Source organism: Bos taurus, chromosome 6 (genome assembly GCF_002263795.3).
Source record: "Bos taurus isolate L1 Dominette 01449 registration number 42190680 breed Hereford chromosome 6, ARS-UCD2.0, whole genome shotgun sequence".
In the NCBI taxonomy this organism is placed as follows: Eukaryota; Metazoa; Chordata; class Mammalia; order Artiodactyla; family Bovidae; genus Bos; species Bos taurus.
In genome coordinates, this window is record NC_037333.1 from 97512181 (window position 1) to 97539662 (window position 27482).

General features: G+C 44.0%; 1 protein-coding gene across 1 annotated transcript in view; it reads right to left on the reverse strand.

Annotated features, from left to right (window-relative positions):
• The window catches only part of SCD5 (stearoyl-CoA desaturase 5), a 175996-nt gene that overhangs the window by 50518 nt on the left and 97996 nt on the right, over positions 1-27482 (reverse strand). Inside the window, 1 exon segment of the mRNA NM_001076945.1 lies at positions 18869-18999. Coding sequence (NP_001070413.1) covers positions 18869-18999 — 131 coding nt within the window.

Sequence of the window (27482 nt, forward strand, 5' to 3'; positions counted from 1 at the left end):
GCCCCATGTTAGGAAAAAATGATGAGGCAATAATACTCACCTAGCAAGGCAGTCAGTGATGCATGTTTATACCACGCTTCTTTGATCTCTATTCTTATGAGCACTGATCAACCTATCCCAACTCAAGTACAGGGACAGTGCCCTCGCTGAAACCCACCCTGGGTCCTGTACCTTTATCACGTCACTCCATCATAGATAATGTCCCTAACCGGGTCCCTGCTGAGACTGTAGAAATGGAAATTGATCCTGTGATCAAGTATGTGATATTACTCCATAAGCTCAGCCTTTGCGTGTTCTCTGGGACTTGAGTAATCAATCTCAAAAGCTCTACTGAAGCAGATTAGGAAGAACCTGCTGAATCAGAACTACTTTTCTCCCAATCTCCTTTTATATTGAAAATAAATTCTTGAGTCTAATCCTCTAAATGGCAGTAGGGGAACCTGTCTTTTAAGGCCCACCTCATTTGCTCTGGGTAATAAGATGAAGGCCAAGTATGAACAGCACTGGGCTTGTCCCAGTCAACAGATCTAAGACCAGAATCATTTTTTTTAACTTTTCATTTTGTATGGGAGTACAGTCGATGAACAGTGTGATAGCTTCAGGTGGACAGCAAAGGGACTTAGCCATACATATACACGTATCCATTCTCCCCCAAACTCCACCACCCCCGCCATCCAGGCGGCCACATAACATTGAGCAGAGTTCCTTGCTGAGACTGGCATCACTGGCTGCCTTTCCCCTAGAGGTACTGCAAACAGATGCTTGCTTTTGACCAGACACCCGTGTGGCTGTTCCATCCCCTAATTCAATTGTGCAGCTGCTTACAATTCCAAAAGGGAACGTCTACCAGGTGGTCTCAAAACACACCCCCAGGTAATTCCAACTTGTATTCGTAATACACCTTCGTTTCCAGTCAGCAGTGAAAAAGAAACCAGGGCCAACATGTCAGCTTTGAACTGGCAAGTTTTAGATTAGAGTGTCTGTGTATGTGAGTCTTTTGTGAGTAACGGCATCCTGTCTGAGAAAGGAGTCATTTTATCAAGGGGGTCAAACAGGGAAAGACGCTGTGGCCGCCACTCTTCAGGGACCCGAAGGCTCATTCGAAACAGACTTTATCTCTGTCTCCAAGTCTGAATCTCATCTCCCCCAGTTCAGATGACAACACTGCGCTATTCAAACAGTGAAGGACGTTCGGTGCTTTCCCCACAGTTGATACCAGGTCAGTATTGATTTCCCTCCAGATAACACTGACAATCTGTAAGAAGGGCCCAGAAAGTCCCCAAGAAGGCCTGGCGTCAGCCTTCACCACCTGGCAAATGGCAGCTTCGACAGAACAAGTCCCCACCTGCCGTCTGGCCTGGGGAAGTTTCGGAAGCCGGTGAACATTGAAAAACCAGTTTTAGCATTTAAAAAGTGTTTGCTGACAAAACGTAAAGACTGCAGGGGTGAGTCATGTTTTCTTTTATTCCTCCACTACTTAAATTCTTACACAAAGAATATATTTGTGTAAGATATTTTTAAGACACATTTTTAAGATGGCTTGGGCAGTCCTCTTGGTAGACTTGTCTGGTAGCTCAATGGTAAAGAACTCGCCTGCCATCAAGGCAACATAAGAGACGTGGGTTCCATCCCTGGGTTGGGAAGATCCCCTGGAGGGGGGCATGGAAACCCACTCCAGGATTCTTGGCTAGAGAATCCCATGGACAGAGAAGCCTGGTGGGCTACAGTCCATGCGGTCGCAAAGAGTCAGACTTAGCACCAGCACCTTGGTTCACTCGTTTGCCTTCTGTGAATCTTTCCAGTTTGGGTTTTGGATGATTTTGGTCTGTGAGGTGACCACTGTTTAGTCTCCTAACCTAGATCTCTCTCACTCAATGAGTCAAAACTTCAGGGAAGAAAGGACCTGGAAAACAATGACAGTCCAGTCACCACAGATACACCTCACTCCCAGATCTCGGTTTTTAAATACATTCCCCACTGAAAAGGAATCAGAACTCTTCAGTGTAATGGCTGGTGCCAGGACAAAGGCAGGAAAAGCACAAGAGGAACTTGGTATATTTTGTTACAGGAGAAAGTAAGGAATTGCTCCAAAATACGATGGGGACCTGTCAAAAGGACCCAGGAGCCCATCTGCAGTGCTCCCATTGAACACACTGGGGTACTCTGATGAATAATGTGGGTGTGTTAAGATGAACACTAACAGGAATGGATTAATAAAATAAGAACCCATGAACCCACAATAAATAATTAAGAAGTAAAATGTCAACCAACAAATGTAGAAAAAATAATGGAGCTAGAAAAATCACCATTTTGCAGGTGTCTTGGCAATAACTGATTCAGGCAAGACTCACCAATGTGTGCTAAAATTACTAAAATCAAAAGGTTGATTAAAATAAAAAACATATTACATCGGCTCATAGGATCTCAGCATAAATTACTCATTAATTACCAATGGAAACATAGTAATCTTACCTTGGAGAAACAGGGTGGACACTACCTTAGCTAAGCGATTTATGTTCATACCATGAATAATATGACAAAGTGATATCATGGGCCTCTTGTCTGATGCTAGGACACAAGATCATTAATGTAGCATTCCTGCCCCAAGTGCCCAATCTGAGTGAAGTTATGAGGAAACTTGAGCAAACCAAAAATGAGGAGTATTCTGCAAAATAATTGGCCTGCATACTTCAAAAATGTCTACCTTCAAAGACCAAGGAACTATTCCAAATAAAAAGGACTAAAGGGACAGGTCAACTCACTGTTATGCAGGATCTTGAGCTGGTTCCTGGGCTAGGACCCTGGATACAGTACTGTATCAACATTAAATTCCCTGGCGTTGGTACAAGCATTGTGTCACTGTGAAATGTCTTTCCCATTAGGAAATGCACACTAAAGTGTTTAGGGATGAAGAGGCATGAAGTTGATAGCTTATTTGCAAAGGATTCATGAAAAAATAACACAAAAGAATGCATACTCTACACACAAAGAAAGAGAATAATAAAGCAAATGAAGCAACATATTAACAATGAGTGAATCTGGGTGACAGGTACACAGGAGTCCTTCATAATGTTTTTGCAACTTTTTTGTCAGTTTGAAATTATTTCAAAATAAAAAGTTAAACCTAAAAAGAAAAAATGTCAAGGGCATCTTTCTTAAAAACCTCAGTTTCCCCCGTTGACTCCATTCGTACTCCACCACCCTTGTTCCGACTTCCATCAGTTTACCTGGGCTCCTGGAAGGGCCCCCTGCCTCTAGTCCTTTCCCTTCCACAATACAATTGATAAACTGTGATCACACTTCACATACTCATTCTCCCCAAATATCTATCATTCTCTTGCTTCTGATCTGACAACTTCACCATATCACTTTTCTCATCAAGCCTAAACACTTCTTCTTAGCAATCAAATAGCTTCAACTGGCCTGATTATTATCTTTCCCACTTTCCCACTTGCTTTAGTTTGATAAATATTTACTGAATGTTGGTATGTGCTAGAAGATAAAGAAGGAACAAGACAATCAAGGCTGTTTACATTTTATGGAGGCATAAACATAAATCAAATCATTTCAGATTGGAATTAGTCCCATGAAGCAGATAAGTATGGAGAGATAAAAGGATGACATTGAGACAGGCAAAGGCTTTCTAATCAGATAATCTTGTTGTTGTTGTTCAGTCGCCCAGTGGTGTCCGACTCTTTGCGACCCCATGGACTGCAGCTTGCCAGGCCTCCCTGTCCCTCACCATCTCCCAAAGTTTGCCCAAGTTCATGTCCATTGTACTGGACATATATTCTTAGGCTGGGGGAGGTAGAGCAGGACTGAAATAGGGAAGAAGGAATTGTCTCAGGGAGAGGAAAGGAGTTGGCACAGTCCAGGAGTTAAGAGAAGACCAGCATGTCTCGTGGGTGGGGTGCAAGAGTGGTGTAAGATGAGATCTGAGAAGTATTGTGATACAATAAAGATATACCTGTCCCCAGTGGTTCCTGGCAGAGAGCTTCAAAATCTGTTGGAATTTCCTAAATGATAGAAGTGACTTTACTGCATTAATTAGATGACTCAGTACAGACCACTGGATAGCTTCAGGATTGGGGCTGGTCACCAGAAAGATCAAACATATGATTAGAGTGCTGGCACTTTGGGAGGAGAAGGGGACTGGAGATCGAGCTTGGTAACATGGCCAAGGATTTAATCAACCCAGCCTTTGTAATGAAACTCCAGTAAAAGCTCTGGATGCTGAGGTTCAGAGGAACTCCCTGGCTGGTGAACCCACAGATAGGCAGGCAAAGTGAGGCCCCTGACTTCATGGGGAGAGGCGAGGAAGCTCTGCATGAGGAATCCTCCCAGACCTCCCACTGTGTGTCTATTCCATTTGGTTGGTTCTGATTTGTACCCTTTATAATAAAACTGTAAGAGTAAGTATAGCGCTTTCTCTAGTTCTGTGAGTTGTTCTAGCAAATTATTAAACTGAGGGAATTGTGGGAACTCCTGAATCTGTAGGTATGAGGGGCCTGGAGACTCCTGCTTGTGGCTGGCATATGAAGTAGGGGTGCCCATACGGAGGGGCTTTCCCTTGCATTGTTTTTTGAATAAGTTACTAAGTCGTGTCTGACCCTTTGTGACCCCACAGACTTCAGTACATCAGGCTTCCCTGTCCTTCACTATCTCCCAGAGTTTGCTCAAACTCACGTCCATTGAGTCGGTGATGCCATCCAACCATCTCATCCTCTGCCCCCGCTTCTCCTCCTGCCCTCAATCTTTCCCAGCATCAAGGTCTTTTCCAATGAGTCAGCTCTTTGCATCAGATGGCCAAAGTATTGGAGCTTCAGTTTTAGCATCAGTCCTTCCAATGAATACTCAGGATTGATTTTTTTAGGATTGACTGGTTTGATCCCCTTGCTGTTCAAGGGACTGTCAAGAGTCTTCTCCAGCACTACAATTCAAAAGCATCAACTCTTTGGTGTTCAGCCTTCTTTAAGGTCCAGCTCTCACCGTACACGACTACTGGAAAAACCATAGCTTCGACTAGACGGACCTTTGCCAGCAAAGTGGTGTCTTTCCTTGTGTATCTGAAGCCAATGTGAGTGGTTAATTAGAATCATATTGAAGTGCACCCACATGGCGTGGAAAAAGCACTGGTATGTAATAGCCTGACCATACCAGGCTATCTATGTCATGATAACAAGGTTGGATTTCACTTCAAAGGGACTGCTCAGTCACTCAAATATTTTCTTTTCTTGTTAGAGAGTGGTTTCATTTTCAGTAAGTTCTGTGTGGCTGTGGTATGGAGAAGGGCAACTGCTGGAGGAGGAAGACACGTGTGTGGGGTTTTTGCAGTAGTCCAGGCTAAGACTAGAGAGTGGCAAAAATGAGAAGCATGCAGATACAACTGTGCAGCAGAACCTAAAGAGATGGGCTAAAATATTGGGTGAGGGATGATTGGGGAGCTAGAGAAATCATGGAAGACATCCAGATTTCTGACAGGCAAAACTAGGAGAGAAGTGGTTTCGGGGAGAGGATGGAGTAACAACTTTGATTCAAGGCACACTGGTTTTAAGATGCCTCAGACACATCTGGTGAGAGATGCCATACAGTCCGGTGAGAGATGCCGTACATCTGCAATGCGCCACGCCAGTTTTTTCTCCAATCAGACCGATGTTCTACTACTCAGGGACTCGATGCAGTATGTCACAATCATTTCTCTCTCTCAGTGCTATGCTGTGCTAGGTCACTTCTGTCATGTCAGACTCTGTGACGCTATGGTCAGCAGCCTGCCAGGCTCCTGAGTCCGTGGAAGTTTTCCAGGCAAAAATACTAGAGTGGGTTGCCATGCCCTTCTCCAGGGGATCTTCCCAAAGTGAGTGAAGTGAAAGTCTCTCAGTTGTGCCTGACTCTTTTCAATCCCATGGACAAGCCCATGGAATTCTCCAGGCCAGAATACTGGACTGGGTACCTTTCCCTTCTCCAGGGGATCTTCCCAACCCAGAGATTGAACCCAGATCTCCCACATTGCAGGCAGATTCTTTACCAGCTGAGCCACAAGAGAAGCCCAACCCAGGGATCAAATCTACCTCTCTTATATCTCCCTTTGAAAGTTAGGTTCTTTACCACTAGCACCACCTGAGAAGTCCTTCTCTCTGCTGCTGCTGCTGCTGCTAGGTTGCTTCAATCGTGTCTGACCCTGTGTGATCCCACAGACGGCAGCCCACCAGGCTCTCCCGTCCCTGGGATTCTCCAGACAAGAACACTGGAGTGGGTTGCCATTTCCTTCTCCAATGCATGAAAGTGAAAAGTGAAAGTGAAGTCGATCAGTCGTGTCCGACTCTTCGCAACCCCATGGACTACAGCCCACCAGGCTCCTCTGTCCATGGGATTTTCCAGGCAAGAGTACTGGAGTGGGGTGCCCTTGTTGCTCAAATGTTTCCCTATCTTCCCCTTCTTCCTTGCCAATGCAAATCCTTTTCACCTTTTGAGTTTTCAGCTCAAAAATTTCCTTCTGCATTAGGCTTTATCCTAATACCCTAACCCATACTTCTATTTTTGCAGCCCTAAGAGTCAGTTTGAAGCTTTCAAGCAATTTAATGCCACATCATCTGGATAGAGTCCTTCTTCATTATACATGAATCTAGCCTGCTCTAGCAGATCATAAGTTTCTCATGACAAGGGCCATTTCATTTTCATAGCCTGTGTTCTTCACCAGCGCATAATGGTTTATGCACCTTTAAATTCAAAGAGAATTAACTAGCAGATTTACATAAAAAGCTCTAAAGAATAAATAGGAGAAGATAAAGGGTAATCAAATGTGTTTGCCTTGCAAAAGAGTTTTTAAAAGGCGAAAAATTTCCTCCGGCATATGAAACTATAAATTTTACTGTTAATTAAAATTCTTGATTCAATGACTTCTGTAGCTATTGTACCTCTGGAGCTTAATAAAGCATATAAAACAGCATCCTTGAAACATTCCTGTGACAAGAGCTCTGGTTGGCACTGGAAGGAACTAGAACAGTATGATTGAAAAGCCTGAACTTTAATAAACAAGAACCAGAGATGAAAAACAGCTCAGAGTCTATGGGGATCGGGTGGGGGATGCAGCTAAAGGAAGGCTCCAAAGTAGCTGTTAGCTCTAGCTTTATTTAGCATCTTCATTAATGACTAGGAACAAGCCGTACACATTTAATAACATTTTTGGTTGGTGCCAAATTAGGGGGTGCTGCAGACATCATTGAGGGACAGAGAAATAACACAGATGGATCTAAAGAGGTTAGAAATAGGAAGAGCAATTATCACAATGAGATTTGATTTAGGCAAAATGCAAATGAAGGCAGCTGGGAGAGAAATCATCCAAAATGCAAAATAATCAGTGGGTTGGGAAACCTAGAAAGCAGCAACAGAAGAGCGTCTGGCAGGAGAGCAGTGGAATGAAGAATGAGCGGTGACAACCTGGTGGCTCCGCCCCAACGCTTGGTGGCAGGTACAGAGAGAAAAGGCTTGTAAGGGACTTGCACCATGACACAGTCTCCTTCAACGCCCACCAGCATTTTTTGGAGAAAATGTGGAAAAAATAAACAAAAATAAGTATGATATTTGGCCCTTCATTTTTCAGTTGTTGGAGGACATGGCAACCCACCCCAGTGTTCTTGCCTGGAGAATCCCCATGGACAGAGGAGCCTGACAGACGACCATCCACAGGGTTGCAAAGAGTCGGACACAACTGAGCGACTCAGCACTTTTCAGTTGTTAGAAAAGGGATAGGACTTAGTTTTTAATGTCCCTCAGCTTCAAACTTTTGTGGTTTCAGAAAAGACTGGCGGGGGGGAGTGGAGGTGGGGAGAGAGGTGAAGAGAGGGTAGGGACAGAATACTCTTAAGATGCCCTGTCTCTGCACTTTTAAACATCTTAGGTGTGAAAAGAAGGGAGAAAGAAACATTTAGCTTGAAAATATGTTTCAAGACAGATTCCAAATGGACAGAACTGCATGTGAAATTCATCTTAAAATAGAGGTATTCATTTTAATATTCATCTTAAAATATCTTTCAATAGAGGTGTGGAGCCAAATTCACATGTATCGGTAAAAATCTGGTGGCTATTTGTTTGCAAAAATACCCTCAACTTTACCAAGTGTTTCTTTCAATAAAAACTCTCTGTATGCCTTGAAAGTCTGTCATTATTTGCTTACAAAATTTAATCACCTTGAAATGCTTAAGAATACATCTGTGGTACAAAGAGGGTAAGATTTTATAAAAAGCCTCTGCTATATTTGGGAAGAGTAACACGAGAGACCAGACTAGTCTTATTGGTTGGCATGTCCATCTACAGTTACTCTCTCTTCTCAGGCCACCTCAGTCGATCACCTTTTCCTTCCCTTGAGACAGTTTCCCTCACGTCACCTGTTTCCACTGACCTAGATCCATAACAAAGAAGGAGGTGAAGCATCTTAGGCGGGTAGAGTCATCTTAATCTCTACCTTAAATGGTACATTTTTCTCGGCAGGAAATATGTAGTTTATCCTACCAGAAGGAAGGACAATGCTGGGCCCTATGCAGTAGCCCTGGGAGAATTTCTTCTCTTTCCTGCCTCCCACCTCCTCCCCGTCATCTCTCGGAGTGTCTCTCAATCCTGATGGAGTCACAAAGCAGCATGTATTTAACAATGCTTTGATGAATCCATATGTCACCAGAGACAACTGCCATTTCCTCCTCTAGGGGATCTTCCTGACCCAGGGATTGAACCCGCGTCTCCTGCTATTCCTGTATTGGCAGCCACCTGGGAAGCCCTATTTCTACTTGATACCAGAGGTGACCAGGAGGGCAAGATGCCCTTCAAGAAGGAGACGGTGTGAGGCAGGCATGCAAGTCATCTTCCAAAACCATATCGGGAAGTCTTCTCTGGGCACTGGGGTCAGGACCACTTCTGTGCTGGCTGTTGACACAGTGGGAGGAAACCAGCCACATCCACCCATCTCAACAGAAGGAGAACATGTTTCTGCCATGTGGAAGAAAGGCTGTACATCTGAAACTAGGGTAGCTGTTAGGGAAGGCGGTAGAACCTGACAGAGGAGCTCTGCACTGAGAGTCAGGACCCAAGAACCACGTAAGCTTCAGGATTCTTAAGCCTGTGGCATGTTCTGGGGTTTTCTTCTCCTTCTAACCAACGGTCACTCCATGCTGCTGCTAACACCCCAAGCTGTCCTCAAGGGCACTGCCTCACATGCAGTCTCCCTCCTTGAATGCACACCCCAGAGAGACCCAGCCTTAGGGGGTGGGTCCCCGATCCTGAATCTGGTACAACATCTCTGGGGTCTCATGACGGTGGTCTGAGGTCTGAGGCTCATATGTGCCATCGAAATGCATGAGGCATGTCACTCCACTGCCTAAAAGCTTGCAGTGCCTTCCTGGGGCTTTATTTTTATTTTTTGGCTACATCACATGGCAGGTAGCATCTAAGTTCCCCGACCAGGGATTGAACCCATGCCCCCTGCATTGGAAGCACAGAGTCTCAGCTACTGGACCAACAGGGAAGTGCCCCCAGGGCTTTTAGAAGAATATCCAAACTCCCTGCCACTCCTGGCAGAGCCCTGCACCGGTGTGGCCCAGCCCTCCTCTCTGGCCTCTCCTATGACCACTTTCTCCCTCACTCACGTGGCCTAGTCACACGGGCCATCTTGCTCCTCCTTGAACCTGCATTACATGTTCCCACTTCTGACTCCTCCTTCTATCTGGAATGCTCTTCCCCTACCTGTTCCTTCCCTCACGCCTCAGTTCTCAGGCCACGCCCTAAGTGACAATTTCTCTAACCATTCTCTCTAAAGGAATCGCCCTCCCTGGCATTTTTTATCATACACTGTGTTTCAATTCTTCAGCTCTTCTCTCTTTCTAAATAAACTTGTCTATTCATTACTTGTTGGGCTTTCCTTGTGGCTCAGCTGGTAAAGAATCCACCTGAAATGTGGGAGACCTGGGTTCGATCCCTGGGTTGGAAATATCCCCTGGAGAAGGGAAAGGCACTCCAGTATTCTGGCCTAGAGAATTCCATCTCTTTCTGAATAAGCTTATTTATTCACTTCTTGTTCATTTGCTTTCTCTCCCACTGGAATATACATGTTCATGAGAACAGAGACCTTGGCCTTTTCTTCTCCAGTGCTGGAAATGACGTTTGGCACATGTATCTGCCAAATGAAAGATAAACAGACACTTGAATGCTGGGAGAGGCATGAGGGCATTGCAATGAGAGGGTGACCTCTAGAGTTAAGGTGCCTGCATGTGCATTCCCCTTCTGTTACTTAAATCTGTATGTCCTTGGAAAGATTCAATGTTTTCAACTGTCAAACGAGGAAAAGAACAGTATCTTTGTACGGGTATTGTCAGATGACTAAAATACTAAATGAAGTGCTGGTATGTAGTCAGTGCTCAGTAACTGTTGTTCTTTTGTTGTTATATAATTGCCAAAGTTCATGGCCCATGACTCTGAGATTCACTTGACTGTATTTATGAATCACACTGCAACTTCCACTTTCTGGTCTGACATGTAAAGAGCTTGGAAGTATTTACTCTCATCTTTTGGAACAAGAAAGATAAAAGCCCAGTAAACTGAAAATCAACAAGTCTTCTTAGATCTATCAGAGAATTGAGGTCACAAGGCAAATTGCTGCACCAAAAGCTAGAGAGACAGACAGACAGAATCACAGCCTAGATGGACAGACAGAATCACAGACCAGCAGGAGCAGAGGCCAGGAGGAAAAGCCTGCAGCTGGCAGTAGCGTGGCAGCAATACTCTAAGCTGTAATTGATGAATTGCTGGAGGTTTAGTGTGGGCGAGCGTGAAAGTGAAAAACTCTTAGCGGTCCAGTCTAGGCGCCCCCACACTTTCATGAATCTTCCCTCCAGGAGGCCTGCCAGGTTCTCGCGATGATCAACCAAGAAAAATCCCCTTGCTCTTCCAGCAGGAGGAGAAAAGTAAACATTTTGAAATACAAGACAGAGCTCTCTGTTCCCCTTAGCAAGATCTGTTCTTAAGAGAAATTATTTCAGCAGAGCTTAATCAATGGGGATTTTACCAAAGCCTGACTAATCTGGGGGCGGGGGAGGGAAATACTCAGCTCCAGGTCAATGGAAGACTGAGACCTAATCATGGGATGGAGGAGGCGTCCCTTCAAAGGATTTTGTACAACAGGGGATTCAACTGAAAGAACTGAAAGCCTTAACTCCTGTTTAAGAAGTCTCTAGGAAAAGCCAGCCACTCAGGGACAAAAAGAAGGTCACTGGATACTACAGTACAGATACTGCACACAGTAACACAGCCTAATTCCTAGCCAGATAAACAAAAAAATCTCACACTAAAACCCTATTTCCTCAGTTCCTGTTACCCAGTACATCATGTCCACCTCTCAACAAAAAATTATGGAATATGTCAAAAAAGCAAAAAATACCATCTTAAAAGAAAAAGCAAGCATCAGAACCAGACTCAGATATGAGAGAGATGTTGGAGTTATCAGACTGGCTATTTAAAATAATTACAATTGATGTGCTAAGGACTTGAATAGAAAAAGTAAACAACATGCAAGAACATAGGGATGTTATAAGCAGAGAGATGGGAAGTCTAAGAAAGAATGAGAAGAAACAGACGGAGGTCAGAAACACTGTAACAGATGAAGAATGCCTTTGATTGGCTCATCACTAGACTGGACATGGCTAAGGAAAGAATCACTGAACTTTAAGACATATTGATGGCAGTCTCCCCGAACTGAAATGTGAAAAGATTGCAACAGAGTATCTGGGAACTGTGGGACAATTATAAATGGTGTAAGTTGTGTGTAATGGGGATACCAAAAGGAGAAGGAAGGAGAAAAAGGAGGGAAGGCGGGAAAGAGCAAAAGAGGGTAGGCAGGAGAGAAGAAGGAACAAACAGTAGAAATATGTGAAGAAATAATGACTGAAAGAGATGTTTCTAAAATTAAAGACAGACACCCAACCACTGATCTAGGAAGTTCAGAGAGCAAGCACTAAGCAGGATAAATAGCAAAAAATCTGTTGTTGAGCGTATCATATTCACCTGGAAAAAAATCAAAGACAAAACGAAAATCTTGAAAGCAACCAAAGAGTGAGGGGAAAAAAAAAACCTTACCTGTAGAGAAGTGAGGATAAGAATCACACCAGGTATACGGGGTTTCCTCTTAAGAAACACATCAGCAAGAAGAAAGTGGAGTAAACTATCATAAATGTTGAAAGAAAAATCCACAGACTTGAATTCTGTACTCATGTAAAATATCATGTATGAAACGAGACGCCAGTCCAGGTTCGATGCACGATACTGGATGCTTGGGGCTAGGGCGCTGGGACGACCCAGAGGGATGGTATGGGGATGGAGGAGGGAGGAGGGTTCAGGATGGGGAACACATGTATACCTGTGGCGGATTCATTTTGATATTGGCAAAACTAATACAATTATGTAAAGTTTAAAAATAAAATAAAAAAAAAAGTGAAGGGGAAATAAAGACTTTCTTAGACAAACAAAAATTGAAGAAATTTGTCACCGGTAGATCTGCCTGGCAAGAAATGACAGAAATGCTTTACGGAGAAGGAAAATGGCACAGGTTGGAAACTCAGATCTACACAAAGAAAGAATATTAGAGAATGAATAAATGAAGGTAAAATAAAACCTTCAACTTTTATTATTCCTAATTGATCTAATAGACAACAATTGACTTGCAATAATAATAGCAAAAATAAAATTGGTGATTATAGCTTATGGATGTATGAAATGAATGACAGTGATGTCATAAGGGACAAGGAGGAGTAAGTGGGAATATTAGCACAGTACCATGAAATAGTACAGTGTTATCTGAAAGTGGACTCAGATTACCTTTAAGTGTATTTTGCAAACTCTAGAGCAATGACTAAAAGAATTTGAAAAGAAGTATAATTGACATGTCAAGAGAGGAAAGAAAATACAATCTTGTAAAATGTTCAAATAAAATCAGGGAAGACAGAAAAATGACTGGAAAACAAAAGAAAGACACAAAGAACAGGGGCAATGAATAGCAAGCAGAAATACAGCAGATATTAACTCACACATATTAATAATCACTTTGAGTGTGAATGGTCTACATACACCAATCAAAAGACAGGGACTGTTGGGGTGGGTAAAAGAACAAGATCCAACTAAAAGTTGTTTACAAGTCACACTGTTGAGCATCACAAAAGAACATCCGTGTGTAAGCCAAGGGTCAGGAGACTTGAGTTTCAGTCTGGTCTATCCACTAACTAGTTTGTGACCTTCAACAAGTCCCTGATATTCTTTAAGTTCAGTTCAGCTGCTCAGTCATGTCCGACTCTTTGCGACCCCATGGACTGCAGCAGGCCAGGCTTCCTGTCCATCACCAACTCCCAGAGCTTACTCAAACTCAGGTCCATTGACTTGGTGATGCCATCCAACCACCTCATCCTCTGTCATCGCCTTCTCCTCCTGCCTTCAATCTTTTCCAGCATCAGGGTCTTTTCCAAAGAGTCAGTTCTTCAAACCAGGTGGCCAAAGTATTGGAGCTTCAGCTTCAGCATCAGTCCTTCCAATGAATATTCAGGACTGATTTCCTTTAGGATTGACTGGTTTGATCTCCTTGCTGTCCAAGGCACTCTTCAGCATCACAGTTCAAAAGCATCAATTCTTTGGCACCCAGCTTTCTTTATGGTCCAGCTCTCACATCCAAACATGACTACTGGAAAAACCACAGCTTTAACTATAGCTTTTTTTTTTTTCCCCTACACAAAATGATGGAGAAGAAGGATGTGCGCTCATCTTCTTTGAGAACTCCGAAATTGCAACTCACTGCTGAACAACCATCAACAGGAGAAAGTTGGATCCCACCAAAAAAAGAGACCCCACGTCCAAGGACAAAGGATAAGCCCCAACAAGACAGTGAAAGTGAAAGTCGCTCAGTCGTGTCTAACTCTTTGTGACCCCATGGACTTAGTCCAGGGAATTCTCCAGGCCAGAATAGTGGAGTGGGTACCTTTTCCCTTCTCCAGGGGATCTTCCCAACCCAGGGATGAAACCCAGGTCTCCCGCATTGCAGGCGGATTCTTTATTAGCTGAGCCACAAGGGAAGCCCAATAATACTGGACTGGGTAGCCTATCCCTTCTCCAGTGGATCTTCCCGTCCCAGGAATCGAACCAGGGTCTCCTGCATTGCAGGCAGATTCTTTACCAACTGAGATATGAGGGAAGTGCATCAACAAGACAGTATGCAGGGCAAAATTGGGTTTAGAATCAAACCCCACACCCACTGCCTCTCTTTATCTTTCCGTAAAATAGGAGGACCTAGGCCAAATCCCTGTAGTTCCCTTACAGATTGAAATCCAGTGCCTCTCTACTAGGGTCTGATGAGTAAATGTGGACAGTAAGGGAGGGGACTAAAGCACCTACAGGTGCTTTTGGTTGGATTGAGGTCACAACAGACCCAGCTGCAGCCAGCAAGGGTGTGTGTGCATGAACACGACAGCCCAAATCCAAAGTTGTAGGTACTCTGTGAAAACCAAACTCTTGGAGACCACTGGATGGCAGGAATCCCTCACCCAGGTTCATAGTTGACTAGAGAAAATTATAAGACGTTCACAAGCAAACTTTTGAGTGACTTATAGCCTACTGGTAAGGAAGGAGAGTCCCTTGGACTGCAAGGAGATCAAACCAGTTGGAAATGACTGAGCGACTGAACTGAAGGAAGGAGAACAAGCCAGAGAGGAATTCATGGGGTCTTTGCTGAATGGAAGGGCATGGACGGAACAGAGGATTATTACAGCTCCTTATCTGGCATTCCTTGCCCATCATCATCTTTTAAGACTCAGCTTTCCCACTACTGCCCTCTCCCCCATACCCAGATCCTCTGAAGCAGAAAGAGAAAAAGAAATTTTGAACGTTTCAGTCATATTTTTAAGATTGTTCTTAATGATCAAGATCTTGTTAGCAGCCTCTAGCAAAAGCCCTGTTTATCCTCAAACAGAGATAACCATGGCATGACTTGTCTATTTTGGCCAAAGGCATGACTATTCTTATGGAAAAAAGCAGAAGAGAACCTTTGAAATGATCTTTTAAAGTGCAAGGGGACATCAAAGGGAAACTGAATCAATGATGCTGCATTAAGTTAAAGTTGTAGGTCAATGCCCTAGACTGGCAGATCACAGTATACTTTTTTACTTTCCCAGGTGGTTCTCTTCCTAAGGTTAAGTGGCCTGAATCAACTGCATTCTTTCCTCTGACTCAGGCATTATATGGACCCTGGCCCTTTGCTGATCTTATGGAAGACACCGCTCATCTAGGTTGAAGTGCCATTGTTAAAAAACTGCAGACGCCAAAAACACCTACATTTCCCACTGGGAAACAGCTCATCAGCTGGAAGCCTACATAAAGGCAAGATTTGTAACTATGTTTGCAAATCACTGTAGCCAGTGTGACTAGTTCAGTGCCTGTCACATAGTGGGTGCCCAGTAAGTAGGTGCTGAATTAATGAAGAAATCCACTACAGATGCGGGCCTGGAAGAAGCATGCTTAGTTCAAATTTGATGATTTCTAAAAATACTTTGTTGCTGTTCAGTTGCTAAGTCGTGTCTGACTCTGCAACCCCGTGGACTGCAGCATGCCAGGATCCCCTGTCTTTCACTGTCTCCTGGAGTTTGCCCAAATTCATGTCCATTGAGTTGGTGATGCCATCCAACCATCTCATCCTCTGTCACCCCCTTCTCCTCCTGCCCTCAATCTTTCCCAGCATCAGAGTCGGCTCTTTGCATCAGGTGGCCAAAGTACTGGAGTTTTAGCTTCAGCATCAGTCTTTCCAATGAATATTCAGGACTGATTTCCTTTAGGATTTACTGACTTGACCACCATGTGTCCAAGGGACTCTCAAGAGTCTTCTGCAGCACCACAGTTCAAAAACATCAACTCTTCAGTGCTCAGCCTGCTTTATGGTCCAACTCTCATACCTGTACATGACTACTGGAAAAACCATAGCTTTGACTATATGGACCTTTGTCAGCAAAATGATGTCTCTGCTTTTTAACATGCTGTCTAGGTTTGTCATAGCTTTCCTTTTAAGGAGCAAGCATCTTTTAATTTCATGGCTGCAGCCACAATCTTCAGCGATTTTGGAGCCCAAGAAAATAAAATCTGTCCTTGCTTCCACTTTTCCCCTTCTATTTGCCATGAAGTGATGGGACTGGATGCCCTGATCTTAGTTTTTTGAATGTTGAGTTTTAAGCCAGCTTTTTCACTCTCCTCTTTTACCCTCATCTATTATTTAATTTAACAGTCACTGAGTATTTTCTGTGTGATAGGTACTAAAATACAGAAATGAGTAAGATGGTTGCCAATTCTCAAAAAGAAGACGGGAACAATATTCACTGAGTGCTACTATAAGCTTGGCACTTATTATTCATTATTTCATCCTCCCAATAACTGTGTGAGGTAAATATCATTACACCCCTGACTCACCTTTTGCAGATGAAGGAACAGAGGCGGGAACCAAAGCCTACATTCAGCAAATGGCAAAGCCAAGAATTTTTTCAATGACCTGGATACTTCCTTTGACAATATATTTTCTCTTCAAAGTAAATTTAAAATCACAGTGTGATGTTCTCTATGTGATGTTTTGTTAAGGAAACTTAAGTTTTAAAAAACTGAGTTACAAACAAGTTTTCCAAGTTTTATTTAGAAAAATAGGTTTAGGCTCTCAACTTCAAGTCATTTATGTTGGAAAACATTCCAGTAATAGGGGAGCTTTATGGCAATCCACTCCAGCACTCTTGCCTGGAAAATCCCATGGATGGAGGAGCCTGATAGTCTACAGTCCATGGGGTTGCAAAGAGTCGGACACGACTGAGCAATTTCACTTCACTTCATAACTACATGAAGGCTTCATGTAGTTGAAGGCTAAAAATAATAAATTGCTTGAACAAAATAAATGAAAATTACTGAGTTAAGTCCTGAATAGCATCTAAGACCTAAATCAGTGAGTTTCTAAATTATAATTATCGTAACTCATTGTTAGGGTAAAGACAGCACAATACTGAACTAAGAAGGCTGAATTCAAACTGAAGGGCAGTACAGTTCCCACTGCCAACAGTGAACAAAAAGAACGTGAAACTGAGAAGCTGCCAGCTGCTCCTTTGTGCAAACAGCTTCCTCCCGGGACCCTGGTGCTTCTTCCCAACTGCACTTGAATTGTTCGGTAGATATTCATAATATGAACTGTGATCCCTAAGTGATGTATTGTGCTAGGTCCTTTTTGCTTTATGAATGCACAAACAGGAGGGAAGCCTGAACTGGGAAATGAATTCTTAAGACACAAGAGCAACTTAGAGAAATATTCAAGGTCAGGCTGTCTTGTAGGGATGGGATGCCCATTGTACAGGTGAGCCACCCAACCTGCACATCTGAGGGTCAGAAAGAGACTTCTGGGTCACCTGTCTCCCTAGGCCCTAAAGTAGTTTTGGGAATCCCCATTTCTTTCCAATAGGTTGAAAATACACAGGGCCTGGAATCATTTGTCCTCATAACATGGGCAGAAATTCTGAAAGCAAGTTATTCTCACCCACCCTGTTCGGATCAGATGAGGAACTGGGAAAACAGAGATTCATGATCAATCCAAAATTCCAGCAGCTCAGAAAGTGCCCGCGGTGGTGGGAAATGGTCTAGGATAGGCAAATTCTTCAAGTATATGGCCCAATCCTGGTGCAGTCATGACCTCTCCTACATTTGTGTCATGATTTCATAACGCCTCTGAAATTCAAGTCATACTCTTATATTTACAGATGAAGAAACTGGAGATGAATGAATCAAAGCTAGCAACCATGAGAGTTAGTCACTCAGTCGTGTCTGACTCTTTTGCAGACATAGACTATAATCCACCAGCCTCCTCTGTCTATGGGATTTTCCAGGCAGGAATACTGGAGTGGGTTGCCATTTCCTTCTCCATGGGATCTTCCTGAACCTGGGTCTCTTGCATTATAGGCAGATTCTTTACCATCTGAGCCACAAGGGAAGCCCAGGGGCCATAAGGAATGGAGTGGAGTGGAGTGGAAATCGCTCAGTTGTGTCTGACTCTTTTGCAACCCCATGGACTGCAGCCTGTCAGGCTCCTCTGTCTATGGAATTCTCCAGGCAAGAATACTAGAGTGGGTAGCCATTCTCTTCTCCAGGGACTCTTCCCAACCCAGGGATCAAACCCGGGTCTCCTGCATTGCAGGTGGATTCTTTACCGTCTGAGCCACCAGGGAAGCCCAGCAACCATCAGAATAAGAATTAAATCTTGAGTCTTCCTAATCCACACTGAGTAATAGACTTTTCACCACAAACCTAAAGCATGACCTCAAGAATATGTGTTGTAGGAGCAACGACTTTGGAGTTAGACTTGCATTGGCCTATCTAGATGTACCATTTTTTAGCCATATAATTAGGAAAGTTCCTTAACATCATGAAGCCTTAGTTTCCTCATCTGTAAAATGGGGACATGCATCACACCTAGCTCGTGGGGTTATGGTGAGGATCAAAGGTGATATGCATTTGGCACACTCAGCATAGAACCTGACCCTCATTAGAGCCAGACAGATGTTGAGGTGAGGGTTTCAGGGTCATGTTTAGAGCATGGACTCAGGATGAAGGAATCTCCTTTTCTCCTCTGTAGTTTAGCATGCCTTGGTGCTTAAAACCCCCAGGGAACATTTTGCGGTATCAAAAGCCACAAGAAGATAAAAACTTGACACAAGCAGAGAGTGCTTGGGCCTAGAATTGGTGTGAAGGATGTCCACTGTACAGGAAGTGCATCTGTGTCTCCTCCCACACTGCCGTCCGCGCTGAGTCCCTGAGAGTGAGGACCCTCCATTCCCACCTGGAAAGCCATGGAGTTGGCAGCAGCCAGAAATATCCTCAGGGGTAGCTTAGCCTTGTAGGACCTGTGGCTCCACAAACGATGGGCACCAGCTGTCACACCCAGAGCAGTCAGGAGGAAGCAGAAGTAGGCTGCAAGACACAAGCAGGGAGAGAGTCAGCAGGTGTCAGAGCTTTTAACCTTTCTCTCTTCCGAATAGGGACCCATGCGGAATGGTGTCAGAAGCATATGCAGTGTGAAGAATCAATAACTTGGGAAAAGGTAGGCATTTTTTATTGGTTTTTAGCTTTCCAGTATGAGAGAGACATAGAGAGAACTTTCCTTAAGAAACTGGGACCTTGGAACATTCACTTTTTCTATGTCAAACGAATGTATTTCTTGCCAGTCTTGATACAAAATCACAGCCCTATTAGTGTGCATTTGTATTCTTACGTGTCCACTCTTGGTGGAGCTGAAATAGATCTCTAATCTTGCTTCTTAATTGGCACCCATGCCAGGATGACTCTTTTAAATGGCAGTGCCCATTTTCAGGGCTCTTCTAAATAGTTTGAAGGAACTCAGGCCAGACCTAAAAGCAGCAAAGTCTGGCTCAGGGCCAGTAAGAATAAGACTAAAACTGACATCAAGGACAGCTGAGATTTGTCTTCTAGAGCTCCTCACTTCTACCATCACCGTCACTACGACAGGGCTGGTAGAGATGGCCAGGTGGGGATCTAGTTATTTTTTAAAAATTTTATTAGGATACAATTAAGTTACAGTGTTGTGTTAGTTTTAGGTATACAGGAAAGTGAATCTGTTATGTAAACACATAGATCAACTCTTTTTTAGATTCTTTCCCCACATAGGCCATTACAGAGAATTGAATAGAGTTTCTGTGGTATACAGTAGGTCCTTTTACTAGCTACCTATTTTATTTATAGAAGTGTGTATGTGTCAATCCCAATCTTCCCATTTATCCGCCCCCCTGCTTACCCCTCAGGAACCATAAGGTTATTTTCTATATCTGTAACTCTATTTTGGTTTTATAGATAGGTTCACTCATAGCCCTTTTTTTAGATTTCACATATAAGTGATATCATATGATATTTGTCTTTTTCTGTCTGACTTACTTCACTCAGTTTAAGAATCTCTAGTTCTATCCATGTTGCTGCAAAGCGTGTTGTTTTGGTCTTTTTTATGGCTGAGTAATATTCTATTGTATATATGTACCACATCTTCTTTATCCATTTCTCTGTTAATGGACATTTAGGTTGCTTCCACGTCCTGGTTATTGTAAACAGTGATGCAGTTTTTCTCCACGCTGGGTGGGAATTTTCTTAAAGTCAACCTACGGTGGAGCTTATTATCTGCCACACACTTAAATATATTATCTTTAGTCCTGTGTTAGCATCTCATTTTACAGCTGAGAAACTAAGTCTCTGAGTTAAATCCTTCATATAAACCAAAGTCAGCCTGGTTCTAAAGCCTCTGCCCAGAGACCCCACGCTGCCCCCACGTGGTGGTGGTGATTTGTTCTTTGTACAAGACTTGGGAAAGGTTGAGCGCATGGTAGAAAGGAGATCAAAAATCACAATTCCTGAGATTATTTTCTTCTAGTGGTTTTAAAGCAATGTTCCCACAAACTGCTAAATGTCTTACTTGAATTATCTTATTAAAACATAGCAAACAACCCTTATAGGTCTGTATTATTATTGAGTCAAAGGCTTAAAGAAGCTAACTAATTTCCCAGTATCACAAGGTTGCGGAGTGTCTTTGCTAAGAGTCAAACCCAAGTCTGTCTGAACCAAGAACAGAGTACTTGCCCTCTATACTCTCCTTTGCCTCCAGGAGATATCAGGTAAGTTTTACCTTCATTTCTCTACACCCTGGAAAAGGAAATGGCAACCCACTCCAGTGTTCTTGCCTGGAGAATCCCATGGACAGAGGAGTCTGGCAGTCCCTGGGGTTGCAAGAGTCGGACACGACTGAGCGACTAAACCACCACCACCACCTCTACACCCTACATCCTTAACGCATGCATGCTAAGTCACTTCAGTCATGTCTGAGTCTTTGCGACTCCATGGACTATAGCCCGTCAGAGTCCTCTGTCCATGGAATTCTCCAGGCAAGAATACTGGAGGGGGTTGCCATTCCTTTCTTCAGGGGATCTTCCCCACCCAGGGATCGAACCTGGGTCTTCCTGCACTGCAGGAGATTCTTTACTATCTGAGCCACCAGGGAAGCCCAACGTCCTTAATATTGGATCCAAATCTAAATTTAAAAGTGAGCTGCTTCCTTACTAGAGGGGAGAGTCCTGAACTAGGTTATATGTAAGCAGGGTCAGGCAGATAGTCCTAGACAATTGTTTCTACCACTTAGCACATACAAGGCCCTCCATAAAGAAGTGTTAGAGATCAAGTGACCAGCTGTGAATAGATACATGAGTAGTCATGAACAGTACCCAGGCCAAGTTCTTAGGAAGGCCCTTGTAGGACTTCTTTGGAAGTATTACTAGGGCAACTTCAGTGTCAATATATGTATTTAAAGGGAGCACAATATTATAGCTTCCAAAAGTCAAGTCTGACTGATCTTGACCCTGATATTTATGTGGGTCTAAAAATAAGACTCACCCTTGGCACTAAGATTAATGAGTGAACTTGACATGAACTTGACAAATTATTCCTTCCTTGAAAGGTTAAAAACAAAAAGCAACAATCTGCCCATAAATCACAGAAAGTAGCAGTAAATAAAACACTCTGACCTCTTTTGTTATCATAATTTAACCTTGGTCATGAGTCCATGAAATGGACAGCTATTTCCTATGTCATCCCTGGCCTTCATGGCTCTGCCAATAATTTTTTTTCTAACTGTCAAGTGAAATCTATGATGGAAAAATTCAATGTGACCCTATCTTGCCAGTGGGCTAAGACACTGAACCTTGAGTGCAATAAGATGAATTCCCCAGGCTCCATGATACATATTGGCCTCAAAGCAATCCCTCCAAACCATGGTTCTCAGGGCCTTGCCATGACTATGGCATTGTCTTGTCCTTTTCAAGATCTTCAATATTTCAGGAGTCATTTACCTTGTTGATCTGCTCATGTCTGGGCCCCTGACAACGGGTCTGAGTCAGAGCCTGCACGGGGCAGTTGTGGTTACTGGTTTCCCATGGTCCTTCTTTTGGCAACAAGAATGTAGCTGTTTGACCCAGGCCTTGGCCTTGCATTGTACCCCCATCTACTGTGTTCTGGGAATACAAACCTGACCCAAGCTTTCTCTCTTCTGGCTTAAAGACGAATGCGTGGTTGAAACAGTAAAGAATGAGGCCTGGAGAGCAAGATGTGAAGACGACAGACAGAGCCAGCTCTACAAGAGACAGAAGGACAGCTGTCTGCACTGAGCCACTGGCTGCAGGCCTTGGAGTTCTACAGTTGTTCTTTTCATCCTTTGAGCCTCCCCAGTATTCCTCCCAGTAATGTGAGCCAACAAATTCCCTTTTCTTGCTAGTTTGCACTAGATTTCTGATAACTAAAATTCTGCAGAACGTCTAGGAAAGAAAGCAATCTTTTGGTCATAGTCCAAATGAGGATAAACAGAAAAAATCTTGGGCTGGTTATGAGGCTTTATGGGATATTCCATTTAGCAGGTCTCAGTTTTCCTACTTTGATAGGGCTAGTTTGAGAAATTCTTAACCTCTCTTCTATGAGGTTTGTGGAGAGTAATATCCAAACAAGTTTCAATGAATGCTGGCTAGTTGGCTCTGAGGTAGTGAATAATCAGATACAGAATTGATGCCTTTGAAAAAAAAAGGAGTAATGGGCAGTGTCAATAACTTTACCAAGTAATTCATACCTCATAGAGCAAAGTGCTAAAGTAATAGAAACTGGAATCACAAAATCACAGAACAATAAGCAACACACGGATTGGTCTAACCAAATAAGAGTCACCAATTCTGGTTAGCTGAAGCCAAAAAGACATGTATTAAATAGATATTAAGTAGTCTGTGGAACTCACGAGGAGGTTGCAGGATAGGGTTTTGGTTCACAGCCTCCAAGATGGCGCCAGTGCTGCCTAACCCTTCAATTCACAGCCTTGCGTAGTCTTCTCCCCTTGAGTAATTTTCTTCTAACCAAAGGCTCATAGCAATATTGAGGGACTATCATTTCCATTATTTGGTTACAAAAGATATGACTTCTATTTTGTCAGCAGATTCTTTCTTCCCTTGGGTTTGGTGAAGTAAGCTGCCATACTGGGAAGGCTAGGCTGGCAAAGAACTCAGGGTGGCCTTCATCCAACAGTCAGTGAGGAAATGAGGCCCTCGGTTCAACAGTCCTCAAGTAACCAAGTCCCGCCAACAACAATGCAAGTGAGCTTGGCAGTAGATCCTTCCCCAGTCAGGCCTTCAGTTAAGACCACAGTCCTGGCCAGCACACTGCTGCCTCATGAGAGACCCTGAAGCAGACAGTCCAGCCTAGCTGAATCTGGATCCCTGCTCCATATAAACTATCAGAAAATGAACCTATGTTGTTTTAAACCACTGACTTTGGGAGTACTTTGTTCTGCAGCTGAAAGTGATTAATATAAGACCTGAACAGGAATTTTTCCATGAAGGAAGGAAGGTACAGTCTAAATCCCAGTTTAAGAATGGTTTGCCATCTATAGGGATGGACAGTAGATTCAAGTTGCATGGGGTGGAGGGCAGGGAGGAGAAGCATTGGGTGACTGCTAATAGGTATAGGGTTTGGGGGCTAAAGAGTGATAAAAATGTTCTGAAATTGATTTTGGTGACCGTTACACAAACCTGTGAATATATTTAAAATTAATGAATTGCACATTTTGAATAGCTGAGTTGTATGGTATGAGTTATAGCTCAATAAAGTCATTACTAAAAACTGACCAAGCTTCTATTAGATTTTGTTATTATGTGTATTTTCTCAGTGTGAATAAAATAGACATGTCACAAAAGGACATAGGACAAAACAAAGAAAAATCAACCATTTGCCTAGGATGGACACTTGATATGTGGGCACACATATCACACCATGGACCCTTAAATCTTCCATAGCTGCCAAGAAGAGTGTCTGTTTGACCCTACACCTATGCATGAATCTATCTAGACCAAAGATTCCAAGGCAGAATCACCTACTTGCCAGTGTTCGGATCACAGTCCACGCTCTACCGACAAAAGAGAGAATCCATGGTCTCTTTGGCTTCCATGGTGGAAGGCAGAGTCTCTCACCGATCTGGATTCCTCCACTGGAGCAATGTGTGGAGAATAACTGAAGTGACCCTCTCTGGACCACAAAACCAGAGAACAGTCTGGGGGGGGAAATGTATATATATATATATATATATATATATGTATATATATACATGCTGCTGCTGCTAAGTCACTTCAGTCACATCCGACTCTGTGTGAACCCATAGATGGCAGCCCACCAGGCTCCCCCGTTCCTGGGATTCTCAAGGCAAGAACACTGGAGTGGGTTGCCATTTCCTCCTTCAATGCATGGAAGTGAAAAGTGAAAGTGAAGTCAGTCACTCAGTCGTGTCTGATTCCTAACGACCCCATGGACTGCAGCCCACCAGGCTCCTCTGTCCATGGGATTTTCCAGGCAAGAGTACTGTAGTGGGTTGCCATTGCCTTCTCCGATATACATACATATGTGTGTGCTAAGTCACTTCAGCCATATCTGACTCTTTGCGACGCTATGGACTGTAGCCCACTAGGCTCCACTGGAATTCTCCAGGCAAGAATACTGGAGCAGGCTCCATTTCCTTCTCCAAGGGGTCCTCCTGACCCAGGGATCAACCTTGCATCTCCTGCATTGGCAGGCGGGTTCTTTACCACTAGAGCCACCAGGGTATGTATATATATATATTCATTATAGATTAATAATGCTATACAGTAGGTCCTTGCTCTCTGTTTATTTTATATATAGTAGTGTGTATAGTTTGGGCTTTCCTGGTTGCTCAGATGGTAAAAAATCTACCTGCAATGCAGGGGATGCAGGTTTGATCCCTGGGTGGGGAAGATCCTCTGGAGAAAGAAATGGCAACCCACTCCAGTATTTTTGCCTGGAGAATTCCATGGACAGAGGAGCCTGTCAGGCTACAGTCCATGGGATCGCAAAGAGTTGGACATGACTGAGTGACTCTTTCACTTTATTTTCAGTTCAGTGTGTACAGTACGTCTTAAAATAACCTCTTTTCATTCACCCTCAAATACTTTGCACGCATAAGATCATTGCAATCTCTATTACGGGAGCAGTAAAGATGAAAAAATCGGTATTTGGGGACAGAGTGTGCAAAAAGAAGTTGGTTTCTATAATTTCTTAAATGAGTGCACAGTAAAATTCCAATTAAAAAAAGAAAAATGCACTGCACTGCCTAACAGTGTCAGCAGGGAGGCTGGAGAAAGGGGTCTGCTCTCACTGCCTGCCTGCCATGGACCCGCACTTCACCAGTATGTCTTTTATTGTTTTGTTTCTATGTGGTAGATATCTAATCCCCATTTCACAGATGTGTAAAATTGAAGGCCAGAGCCTAAATGCCTCGGGATTTCACAAGGACAGAGCTGGGGCCCCAAAACCAGCTCAGTCCAGCCCAAGCCCTCTCCCCTGGTGCCAGGGTCGCCAGCCCTGACTGCCCATTGCAGTCATCTGGGATCTTTAACATTTGAGAGATCCATCAATTCAGTTCAGTTCAGCCACTCAGTTGTGTCCGACTCTTTGCGACCCCATGAATTGCAGCATGCCAGGCCTCCCTGTCCATCACCAACTCCTGGAATTCACTCAAACTCATGTCCATTGAGTCAGTGATGCCATGCAAGCCATCCCATCCTCTGTCGTCCCCTTCTCCTCCTGCCCCCAATCCCTCCCAGCATCAGGGTCTTTTCCAATGAGTCAACTCTTCACATGAGGTGGCCAAAGTACTGGAGTTTCAGCTTTAGCATCATTCCTTCCAAAGAACACCCAGGGCTGATCTCCTTTAGAGTGGACTGGTTGGATCTCCTTGCAGTCCAAGGGACTCTCAAGAGTCTTCTCCAACACCACAGTTCAAAAGCATCAATTCTTCGGTGCTCAGCTTTCTTCATAGTCCAACTCTCACATCCATACATGACCACAGAAAAAACCATAGCCTTGACTAGACGGACCTTTGTTGGCAAAGTAATGTCTCTGCTTTTCAATATGCTCTGTAGGTTGGTCACAACTTTCCTTCCAAGAAGTAAGCGTCTTTTAATTTCATGGCTGCAGTCACTATCTGCAGTGATTTTGGAGCCCAGAAAAATAAAGTCTGATACTGTTTCCCCTGTTTCCCCATCTATTTCCCATGAAGAGATGGGACCAGATGCCATGATCTTCGTTTTCTGAATGTTGAGCTTTAAGCCAACTTTTTCACTCTCCTCTTTCACTTTCATCGAGAGATCCACAGGGCCCAGTGAATCAGAGATGAGGGCCCACAGAGCAGGGATCTCTCTCCAGAGGGGACTGTGATGTACAACCGGGGCTGAGAAACCACTGCCCTGTAATGTACGTCCCCCCTTAGAGGCCATCTGGTCCCTTCCCCTGAACTTACAAATGGAGAAACCTAGACCCAGAGTGCACTGCACTCCCTCCAACCCCCCCACCCGCACCCCACGCTGACTCCCACGGGGCTTGGTAAATGCTCAGCGGTTTGGGAGCTGGAAACAGCAAGCTGTCCTTTCATGTGGACCCAGGCCGCCTGTACTCTTCTCCTGGCGGCTCCCTTTGATGGTGTGAGATGATCCCTGATCCCCTCACTGGAGGCTTTAATATCCACGCACTGGACTGGAAGGCGGGTATGCAGCGGGACCCAGGCAGGAGAACTCAAGCTTCCACCAGAGAAGCAGGGAGGTGAGGCAGGGGGCAGGAATCAGAGGGTGAAGGCTCCTGGCATCAGGGCCACATGTAGCGGGAGAGGCAGGGGTGGGGCAGAGCCTGCATGGGAGAAAACAAAGCACTTGGCTATCTGCCTTTTTGGCTCAAGTGTTTTGAAGGTCACTTTGGGGCTCTGGCCAACAAATGATTGTTTCTCTTCTCCAGTCTTTCCTAGATTTGGCAGATCAGTGGAGAAAAGTAGACACAGCCATAGATGAATCGAGAGATGCACACAGAGATACATATATACATATGAGTAAATAATGCGGACTTCCTAGTGGTAAAGAACCCATCTGCCAATGAAGCAAATGGGTCAGGAAGATCTGAAGGAGAAGAGAGTGGCTCCCCAGTCCAGTATTCTTGCCTGGAGAATTACATGGACAGAGGAGCCTGGCAGGCTACAGTCCACGGAATGGTGAAGAGTCAGACACGACTGAAGCGACTTAGCACGTATCCCTGGTGGTCCAGTAGTTAAGAATCCACCCGCCAATGCAGGGGACACCTGTTCGATCCCTGGTCTGGGAAGATCATACATGTGAGGAGGCACCGAAACCCGTGGGCTACAACTACTGCCCGCCTAAAGCCTGTGCTCTGCAGTAAGAGAAGCCACTGCAATGAGAAGCCTGTGCACCGGCAACCAGAGAGCAGCCCTCATTCACTGCAACTAGAGGAAGCCTGCGTTCAGCAAGGTGCTCAGCAAGGACGACCCGAGGCAGCCAAAAGTAAGTAAGTTA